Here is an 11701-nt window from a genome sequence, read left to right as displayed (position 1 = left end):
AAGGAAGGAAGGAAGGAAGGAAGGAAGGAAGGAAGGAAGGAAGGAAGGAAGGAAGGAAGAAAGAGAAAGAAAGAAAGGAAGGAAGAAAGAAAGGAAGGAAGGAAGGAAGGAAGGAAGGAAGGAAGGAAGGAAGGAAGACAGAGAAAGAAAGAAAGAAAGAAAGAAAGAAAGAAAGAAAGAAAGAAAGAAAGAAAGAAAGAAAGAAAGAAAGAAAGAAAGAAAGAAAGAAAGAAAGAAAGAAAGAAAAAATAATCAGTAATCGGATCATGGTTTAGGTGAAAACAGGCTAAAACACCACCTCACACCCATGGCAATTGTTGAAGTGGCTGTGGGGAAACAGGCACACTAATATACTGTTGATGAAGATGTAAAGTGATTCAAGCATTCTGCAAATAAATTTGGAACTATACACAAAATGTCACTAAACTGTGCACATCTTTTGACCCAATGATAACACTATTAAGCATATTAAGACCCCCATGCTCCTCTCCCTGTGAAGAGAGTAAAAGAAGAAACAAAGGACCTATTTGTACAAAAATATAACACTTTTGTCTTAGAAAATAAGCAGAAAGAAAGAAGGTATCCATCAATTAGGGAATAATTTAGCAAATTATGGTATGTGAATATAATTATGATATAATAGAATATAATTATGCCGTAAGAAATGAAAAAATAGATTCACTAAAACATGGGAAGATGTGCATTTGGGCAATTACTATAAATAGTGTAAAGGAAAATAACTTTGGAGACTTAAGGCCTCTGATCAAGGTAATGATGAAACTGATATTAAATCATGATTCCCACCTATCATCAGAGGGGTGATGGACTAAAGATACAAAATGAGACATACATTTTCAGATACAAATATTTAGATTTCTTTTGCCCAACTAGTCTTGGCTTTTTATGAAAGGACTTTTTTTGTAGAGGAAAGAGTTACAGAGGGGAGTGTGAGTTGTTATGATTTTTTAAAAAAGGAAGAAAAGAAAGAAATGAGAGTCAATGAAATATTTAAAAATACACCCAGGAGAGCATAAGGAAGAACAGAAGGGGACATAGACATACAGAACTGTGTAGGTATCAAAGTATTAGATTTAATAACATACTTTTAAAAGCAAGCTCTATGTACTAGAAATTCACGGTTTTATATACAATCATCTTTTTCTGTTTTCTTTGTATATTGATATGTTCGTGTTTATTGATGTTTGTCAAATTCATATGTAATAAGGGACTCGGCAATAAGCCCAGTCTTTATGTTCCACCTCAGAGTGAATGGCTGATGCAATTCCCACAAAGTCTTTGGGGTAGACACAGACATTCTATGCAGGCTCATATGGACTGGGTTTATTGGTCAATCCCACATTACATATTAAAAAAAAAAAAGACATCTTGCTCTGCCACTTACTAGCTGTGTGACCTTGGGCAAATCATTTATCAGTCTGGGTCTGTTTCTTCATTTATTGGACTCTAAGATACCTGTAGCTCAAAATCTAATCCACAATAATATGACTTGAGGAACAGTAAGAGACAGGCAACAAATACTGATAAATATACCCTCAATTAGCATGGGAAATAGCATATTTCACATTCCCATGACTGACTTTTCTCTCCCATCAGATATTCCATTTTCTGAATGCTCTATGTGCTGGGGTTGAGATGTATCTTTCTTTCAGACACATTCCTCCCAGGCACCCCATTAAAACAAGGTCTCCCTCCACAGGGTGGAGACTGCTATCCCTGTAGACCAGCCAAGGAATGAGCTAGAATGCTTTCAATGAGAGTGAACTTTGTCCTTCTAGCTAATGGGCAAGGCTGAAAACTCATCATTTAAGACTAATTGCTTTGAATATTCCCTATCATTCTGAAAGTCCAATTAAAAAAAATTCTGGCTCTATTTAGAAACAGAGCATGAAATTGTGAGCATCAAATTTTTCAGTATTTCGATATTTATTATGGGATCGTGTATTCTAACATGACAGAGTAATTGGAAATTCTGTAATATGTTCCAGCTCACTATTAAAGTGTTTAGTTGTTTTTTTAAAAAGGTCTTAATGTGTTTTTATAGACTTATGTTATATGGTACCCTCCATAATATGAGAAAAGGACCCAGACAGACTTGTCTGAGTTATGATCAGGAAAGACCTAATATCACAGGCAAATGTAAGCTTTGCATTGTGTTAGAACCTAAGTATCTCATTACAAGAACAGTGAACTGTATTATGTAGAACAATATGGGCTTTTCCTCCCACACTGAGTCGGTTCCTTGTCAGGTTTACGGATTTCTGTAATATATTTCCAATTTTCTCCCTCATCCCTGAAGTCTCCTGTTTTATGTAGGAGTCAAAGGCTTCCAAACATCTCTGAGAAAGCTCATTCTTTCCAAAACTCTTGGCATAGTATAGAACACTCACTTTGGGCTCCTATTTTTTGCATTTGCCTTTTTTTTTATAAAAAGTATCATAAAAGTCATGAGAGGAAGCTGGCTCCTGACGTAACCATGCTCCCTGCCACAGGGGGCTGGCTGCATCATATCTCTCCACACTTTGAGGGGAACGTTGGTTTTCGCAATAGAACTTTTTGGCCTTTATAGGGTGATAAGATCATTTAGCCTCCTGGGAGTCTGACCAGAGAAAGCAATATTGGCTGCCTATCTTCATTTGGTTTATCACTTAAAAACAAAACAAAACAAAAACCATGGAATGGACTTTGGAGAAAAATCATCCCTTTGAGAATGGAAAAGGAATGGAAATTTTTCTTTCTTTATGCATATGTCAAGGATCTTTGAATGATTGAATGAATGAAAAAAAAAACAGGTTCACTATGTGCCAAGTATTATCAAAGACTAAGTTTTTTCTAGATGGATAGAGAAATAATGGGGAAATATTACTTAAAAATCCCAAAGCCAGTTCCCTAAAATCTTTGTCTTTTTTCTCCCCTTTCCAATGAACAGTTAATATGCAGTAGTATCTTAGGAAGTAAAACAAAGTTTGAAAGAGTATCAGGTCTATTCCTTTAAGTAGAATAGGCCACACCTAAATCACACCACATCAAGTTTCAACCCAACTTCCAGCCACCAAATAATAATATCTGTAATTGTATAGTGGAAAGACCACTGAGCTGGAATGTCAGAAAACATGGGTTCTATTCCTGTCACTGCTATTAACTCTTTTTGTGGCCTAGTTAAAGGTCCTCCATATCTCTGGACTTCAGTTTCCTCTTCTATAAAGTATATGCATGTATGCGATTCCGCATATACCAAATGAATAGACTAGACTTTCTCTAAGATAAGAGATTCTAGAGCTATAAAGGGAATAGAGGTCATCTAGAGCAAGGGTTCCTAACATGGGGGTCCATAAATTTTTTCACAAATATTTTGATAATTGCATTTTGATATAATTGGTTTCCTTTCTAATCCTATGTATTCTATGCATTTAAAATCATTCTTGTGAAAATGGCTCCACAGGCTTTACCAGAGTACCCAAGGGTTCCATGACACAAAGAAGGTTAAAACCCCTGTTCTTTGTTTTATTTTTAGTTTATGGAATAAAGCGAGCATTTCCATAACATAGCATAATAAAAAAAAAGATGATTGCACATGAAACTATAAATTTGCTATATACAATTTGCTATTCTTTTAAAATATACAACAAAGTTATCGTGTAAATTTCTTTTTTTTCTTCCCTCCCCCCCATTCTAGACACAAATAGATATATATAGATATGAGGATATATATGTATATTTATGTATGTATCCACACATATATACATATATACACACACATTCACATAAATTTGTTTGTGTATGTATGTGTAAAATTATTCTATACCTACCTATTTATCAGTTGTTTCTCTGGGTGCAGATAGTGTCTTTCTTCATATGTCCTTTATAGTTAATTTGGGTATTTATAATAGTCATTTTCTTTTTCAATCTGTTGAGAACACTAGAATGCAGAGAAGTGACTTGTCCAAAGTTAAATACCTAACTAGAAGCCAGCCAAGGTTAGAACCCAAAAGTACTGACTGACCCCTTACCCAATGCCCCTTCCCAATGTTCCAATCCTTTCACATGCTAAAATTCCATCTTCCTAAGTGTCTGTGGTATAGTGGAAAGGCATCCACATAGGAGTCACAGGGCCTGGATTTGGGTCTTAACTCTGTCATTACCCATGTTACCTTGGGCAGTCTGTTTATCTTTAAAAGGACTTAGTTCCTCAGCTATAGAACTGAAAAGATTGGACTAGATGGCCTCCAATGTCCATTCCAGCTCTAAATCTATAAATCTATTACCTATAATCTCTATAGGGAATAGCTACATTCTCTATATCTATATGGCTACTTTAGCAAAAAAAAAAAGTTCTCCAAGAGTTATTCCTGAATACTGAATTTTCTTGGATTATATCATATAATGTTATATTATATTATAATTGATATAGTATTGGTTAGTGAAGGTGATTTTTATGTAATGTAACCTCCCATGACTTCTGTTAAAGCCCTAATTGTGATGGAGAGCCCCCAACTAAGTGAGTGTCTGCCTGGTAACTAGAGTATTAAATACCTATATTAAATCTAAACTAAAATTCACATTGAATTTTTGAGAATGTCTTAAAATTTGCTGTATCAAAAACATAAATTAAGAAACTAATATTGTGGGGTAGAGAGTGAATAAGGAGGGAATGTGATAAAGGGGAAAGAGAAATTAATGGAAGCTCCTGGCCCGCTGAAAAATCAGAAGCCCCAGACAGTACAATTCAAATATTGATGCCAGTCCTGTAAGGGTTATTACTTTTGATCTCCATTAAAACCAATGGAATGAAATTTCAGGGAATGAGTAGAGTTGGGGGGTTGGGAGGGTGGTGTTGCTCAGATGGGTACTACAATTTGAATTTGCCATGTAAGTTAATACTGTATGTTTAGAGCCTGAAAAGACAGGGTGGTTGGTGGCTCAGAATCTCTACAGGATTCCTGTGCCAGCCAACGAAAGCAGACATTCATTAGAGCAAAATGTAGATTTCTATTTCTTGGCATCTGACATGCACTCTTTCCTTGGAAAGAAACTTCAATTTGGCCAAAAGTGTGAAAGCTACAATAAAAGCATTGGGAACATGAATTTCATCTCGTCTGTGCCATACCCGCCCTTTTCTTTCCTCCCTGTGCGATGGGGTTAGGGCTTTGGGTACTGGGGGAACAAAGATAGGGAGTCTGAGGGCAATTAGGACTGCCAGACTTCATCCTTCCTTTGGCTTTCCATTCCCATTTTGATCTGTCCTAAGACAACTGAACCCAACCCAAAGCAATGATGAAGACTGTTTTGCCCTGGAGGATAGGTAGGACAGGGCTGGATTCTGAGCAATGACAAACATTGGAGCCACTGGCATTAACTCCTAGCTCTCCATAGGATTTCTGGGTGCTATACCAATCGTCTCCCCCAAGCAAAAAGCACAGTCATTACTTCCAGAACAGAGTGAGGAGAGAACTCCCTCTTCTCCCTTATGTTTCATTCTGTTTGTTTCTTTTGTTCAATAGACTGGAAAGACTATGACGGCAGAGAGCCCAGACACAAGGGACAGAATGAAGCTTTGGAGCGTCTGCTACAGCAGATCCGGGCTGCTCATCAGCATTACAGTTGCCGGGGTAAGGATAAAAATCTGTGTGGTAGGGCATCAGCTGAGGTCTCAGTGGCGCCTGTAATTTTAGCAGTTTCCTAACTGGGTCATACCTTCTCATTCATCAGAGAGAGAAAGATATTAATATTGGTACATCTGGAATCACTTTACAGCACTATCTTGCTTTAACCCTTAAGATGAGCTTTCCCCCTGCCCCCATTCCTCCTTCACCCCCTCCTTCCCTCCCTCTGTCTCTCCCCTTTCTCCATAGGAACAATTTAAAAACAAGCACAGAAAGAAAAAAAAGCAAATGCTCCAAGTTTCTTCCCTGTTGAATGTGTCTCCTGCAGAAATCATCAGTAGAGTCTAGGGGTTTGGGGTACACGCAGAATACACAAGAGTAATGGCTTGGGAAGAAATAAGAGAACTATGTCACATCCCAAAGCAATTCCCTGGTGTCTTCACTGGGAGTTTTACCAGTGGATTGGCTCTCCTGCCTCTCCACCAACTGGACAGAAATATTGACTTTGAGATTCACCCTAGACATGCCTCCAGCCAGAGATAAACATAGCTTGAATCTTTGAACCTTGAGATTTCATAATTCATAGGATCAAAGGGACCTCAGAAGGTATCTAGTCCAGGGGTTCTTAACCTGGGTTCCATGGATGCCCAGGGGAACTGTGGGTGAATTTTATGGAATCAGTCTGTGAACTTGGAGGAGATGGGGAAATTGCATCTTTATTTTCACTAACTTCTAACTGAAACGAACATTTCTTTCCATTATGAATACTAATACCAGCTTTATTCTGAGAAGGGATCCACAGCTTTCAGTACACTGACATAATGATCCATGACACACAGAAAAAAAATCAGTCAATAAATATAAAGCACCTACTATATGCCCTGCACTGTGCTAAGGGATACAAAGAAAGCAAAAAGCAGTCTCTGCTCTCAAGAAGTTCACAGTCTAATGGGGGAGAAAACGTGCCTACAACTACATGCAATTGGACTATAGACAGGATAAATTGGAAATAATCAACAGAGGGAAGGCTCTAGAATTAAGGGGACTGGGAGAAAAAAAGGGTTTAAGAATTCTTAGGAATCCAATGCTTTTCATTTTATAGAAAAATCCGAGGCCCACTCAGGTTAAGTGACTTGCCCAAGTTCACACAGGTAGCACATAGCTAATAATACCTGGTATTTACATAAGGCTTTAAGGTTCATAAAGTACTTTTATTTTTAGCTTTTTTTTTTGGAGGGGCAATTGGGGTTAAGTGACTTGCCCAAGGTCACATGACTACTTTTTGTGTTACGTGTCTGAGGCCACATTTGAACTCAGGTCCTCCTGACTCCAGGGCCGGTGCTCAATCCACTGTGCCACCTAGCCACCCCTATAAAGTACTTTTCAAATATTTTCTCACTTTGTTCTCACAGCAACCCCAGGAAAAGGTTCTATTATTATCTCCATTTGATAGATAAGCAAACTGAGCCTAAGAATGGTTATGCTACTTGCCCAGGGTCACATAACTAATAAATGTCTGAGACTGGATTTGAACTCAAGTCTCCCTGACTCCAGGCAGCAAGGTGGGACAGTATATAGAGTGTCAGACCTGGAGATAAGAAGACCTGAGTTCAAATGTGACCTCAGATGCTATCTATGTGACCCTAGACAAGTCACATAGCTCTGTTTGCCTCAGTTTCCACATTTGTAAAGTAATCTGGAGAAGGAAATGGCAAGCCACTCCTGTATCGTTGCCAAGAAAACCCCAAATGGGGTCATGAAGAGTCAGACACAATTGAAATGACTCAATAAAAACAGCTTTGTGACTTCAAGTTCATCATCTATCCTCTGTACCACCCAGTTACTTAAAGCTAACTGAGAGAAGCAGAATTAGAACTCTGGTCCCCTGACCCCAAAGCCAGTTTTCTCTTCCAACAAGAGAAGCTCTTAGTAAGGTCTTTCTCTTGATGGGCTGCTCAGAAGGGATCAGGTCAGGTTTCCAATAGGGGTAATGATTCGTGGCAGAAGCACTTAACTTTATTTGAAGGAATCAAGCTGCCATAACATTTTCATCTTCCATGCTCTATCACCCATGGCACTCTTAACTGAGGGGAGCTGAGCAGCAGCAGGGCCATTCTCTGAAATCCATGGCTGCAACCAAAGAATGTGCATTGATTTTAAATCAAATTCAAACAAGGTAGACCAAAGATTAGCAAAAACTCCATATCATTGCAGGATAGTTATGCAATGCAACTGGAAGCAGCCCCCAAATGATTATCTTTTCACAAGCAGGACCTCAGTCAACATCAATGCACTTAGAAGAGATTTGAAAGTCAACAGTGAGCAGAGGGTTCACCCCCAAGCATCCGGACCACAGGCCTCATAACTGAACAGAGTACACATCATCTGTCTCTTTACCAATTTTCTTATCTGGAAAATGAAGGGTTGTTCTCTGTGACCTGTAAGGTGCTTTCCTTCAAGTTTATCAACCTAGGATCCCATGACCTAGGTATAGAAAGGTTTGTCAACCAATCTGTGAATTATGGAGACCTCTTATACAATGGGGAAAGAATACCATCCTGGGAGTCAGAAAGTCCTCTCTGCCAATTAATAACCATATGACCTTGGACAAGTCATTTAACTAAGCTGATATAAAATGGAAAAAATTAAAACTTACTCTGCCTGCAGGATAGCTAGATGGCACAGTAGGTAGAGTGCCAAGCCTGGATTCAGGGAGACTCATCTTTGTGAATTCAAACCCTACCTGAGACACATACTATGTATGTTATACGCCTCTGGACAAGTTACTTGACCTGTCTGCCTCAGTTCCTCTCTTTATTTCTCACTTTATTCTCACAGCAACCCTGGGAAGAGGTTCTATTATTATCTCCATTTGATAGATAAGCAAACTGAGCCTAAGAATGGTTATACAACTTGCCCAGGGTCACATAACTAATAAATGTCTGAGACTGGATTTGAACTTGTCTCCCTGACTCCAGGCAGCAAAGTGGGACAGTAGATAGAGTGTCAGACCTGGAGATAAGAAGACTTGAGTTCAAATGTGACCTCAGATACTATCTATGTGACCCTAGACAAGTCACATAGCTCTGTTTGCCTCAGTTACCACATCTGTAAAATTCCTATCTGTAAAATAAGAGAAATGGAGAAGGAATTGGCAAACCACCACAATATCTTTGTGTGTGTGTGTGTGTGTGTGTGTGTGTGTGTATTCCTATTTGTGTCTAATGGTAGCCGTGAGGGGGAAGGGAGGAGGAACTTACAAGATAATTTCATTGTATATTTGAAAGGAATAGCAAGTTGTAGTTAGTAGATTTACAATTTCATATGCAACCATCTTTATTATTATACTGTATTATGGAAATGCTTGTTTTATTCCATAAATTAAAAATATTTTTTTAAAAAAAGAAAGAAAAGAGAAAGCCCCAAATAGGGAAGAGAAGAATTGGACAAAACTGAACAACAATAACACTTTGCCTTACCGCCAGGGCTATAACTAGGTGTTCCTGTGCCTGAGGCAAGTACCATAAATTCCATCCAGGACTCAAGACCTATGATAACACAGGATAGTGCAGGGGCAGAACACAAACTATTTCTGCCTAAGAGGTACTAAGCTCTGTATTTCCTAAGCCTCAGAAGGGACTACAAGTGTCCTCAGTAAGTCTAAATTTGGTGCCCTTTAAACTCAGCTTCCTGGGGTAAAGTCCCAGTGTCTCTGCCCTGAGTAGAATGCTGCTTAATTCACACAGTGAGGATCAGATCAAGAAATGTGTGCCAAAGCATTGTTACTATAAAGTGCTATATAAATGGGAGAGAACCACCTACTAACCATAACCACAATTTATATCCACATGTTGCTTTATAGTTTATAAAACACTTTCCTCAGAATGGTTCTGTGAGGTACATAGTACTAGTATTATTATTCCCATTTTGGAGATGTCTAGAGAGACACACCAATTTTTCCATGGGTACATGACTACTAAGTATCAAGATTTAATCCCAGATACTTGGACTCCAAGTCGTTTTCTTTCCACTGTATTATAAAGCCTCTAATATATAAGAATTCCTCCCTGCTGTTGCCCGCTGCTTTTCATAGAATCACAAAACCATAAGACTTGAGAGCTTTTAGTTCAACCTTCTCATTTTACAAAGGAGTAAACTGAGGCCAGGGGAGGGGAGTGATTTGACATTCTTAAGCATTATTACTTTGCTCACTGTTTATCATAAGTTAGACAAAGAAAAAAAAGAGCATAACCAAACCAGATCAAGCTTTATTACTAATAAGCAGTTTTGTTTGTCGTTGTTTAGTCATTTTTTGGTTGTATCCAACTCTTCATGACCTTTTTGGGGGTTTTCTTGGCAAAGATTCTGGAGCGGTTTGCCATTTCCTTCTCCAACTCATTTGACAGATGAGGAAACTGAGGCAAATAGGGTTAAGTGACTTGTCCAGGGTCACACAGCTAATATGTGTGGGAGGCCAGATTTGAACTCAACTCCCCCTGACTTAGGGTCTAGCACTCTATCCACTGCACAACGTAGCTGCCCTGTAATCACTTTGGGGAATGTCAAGTAAGATTTTCATCTCTACGAAGGAGGAATGGTGAAACTATTGACTCTAATGATAAATCAAATTATGTATGGAATTTGATGAACCTTTTTCTCCCTGTAACCTCAACCATGGATAGTGAGGAATAAACTAATGAACCTGCTATTTCTATCCAACTTTCCCCATGCAGATCCTTCTCCCTGTAGGAAATAAGCAGTATAAGTCTAAGTAGTAAGGACTTAGGTCCCTGCATAACCCTAGGTCAGTCAATTGGCTGTTCTGAGCCTCAGTTTATCCATCTTTAAGACAATGGAGTTGGACTAGTTAGCCTCTGAGAACCCTGCCAGTCCCAGGAAACTAGGGGGTACATTGGATAGACCACTGGACCTGGAGTCAAGAAGAGAGGAATTCAAATTTGGTCTCAGACAGTCACTAACCATGTGACCTTGGCCAAGTCACTTAACCTCTAAAATGGGGATAATAGCATCACCAGTCTCCCAGAGGATCAAATGAAAATATTTGTAAAGTGATTTGCATGGTCCTGACACATAATACATGCTATATAAATGCTAACTGTTGGCTGTTGTTGTTATCCTGCTATCTGAGACATGGTCTGTGAAAGAAACTCCTGACAAGGAAACCTATTAAGCCTTGAAATGCACTGGACATAGTTGGATGTAGAACATTCTAAAACCAGGTAACACAGCAGAGGGGTGAGAATGAATGACTTCCTACAGTCAAAGGGCAGATCTGCTGATTCTATATGACTTCCTCGTGATTCCAGAGAATGGAGTAAGGATCATTTGCTCATGGTGCTGCAGTAAAAAGAAACATGAATTCACATTGATATTATGCTGTAAGGTTTCCAAAGTTCATTGTATACATCATTTCATTGGAGCCTCATGAGTCTCTGAGGTAGATAATGTCAATGTTATCCTCATTTTATAAGTGAGAAATCAGATTCCCCCTAATCTGAGACCCAGACTAATTCCAAGGTATGGCCACAGAGCCAGTTAAGTATCAGAAGTAAGACTTGGATCCTCAGTTCTCTGGCCTACCACTCTGCCTCTCTATGTTTTTGTTTGTTTTTTGTTTTCTAAGAGGACATGACACCAAGAAGATGATGCTGTGACTTGCAAGTGAATTAGATTTAAGTGAGGGAGGGCTGTGCAAAGTAACTGGCCTCACTTTCTCCTCTGGAGCCATATGGGTCCAGTGGCCAGATATCGATCAGGACGACTAGATATGCCCCCGTCTTTCAATGAGTACCCAATCAGAGTCAGAGGTATGCTGGTAAATATTTAACAAGTGACTCTCTTAATAAAACAAATGTACATACAATATACTTTAAAGTTTAATCGAAATTATCAACATTTCTCCATCACTTCCTTAAGTCTAGACAATAAACAAAATAATAAATGAGACTCTGATTTGTAGCATTTGTTGACTTCCAAAGTATAAATGGTCACACTGAAAATTTAACAACTCTCTCTCCTAAGTCAATTCAAACTGGCGCCGGCACAGCCCTGATCAGGTC

General features: G+C 38.8%; 1 protein-coding gene across 1 annotated transcript in view; it reads left to right on the top strand.

Annotated features, from left to right (window-relative positions):
• ANKFN1 (ankyrin repeat and fibronectin type III domain containing 1) overlaps window positions 1-11701 on the top strand; it is a 177383-nt gene that overhangs the window by 104682 nt on the left and 61000 nt on the right. Inside the window, exon 7 of the mRNA XM_069067384.1 lies at window positions 5520-5627. Coding sequence (XP_068923485.1) covers window positions 5520-5627 — 108 coding nt within the window. The remainder of the gene's footprint in view (window positions 1-5519; window positions 5628-11701) is intronic.

Source organism: Petaurus breviceps, unplaced genomic scaffold (assembly GCF_028583685.1).
Source record: "Petaurus breviceps papuanus isolate PSGF00001 unplaced genomic scaffold, PetGlider_PUasm1.0 90750, whole genome shotgun sequence".
In the NCBI taxonomy this organism is placed as follows: Eukaryota; Metazoa; Chordata; class Mammalia; order Diprotodontia; family Petauridae; genus Petaurus; species Petaurus breviceps.
Note: the sequence above shows the minus strand (reverse complement) of the source record. Positions and strands in the feature narration are given on the sequence as shown.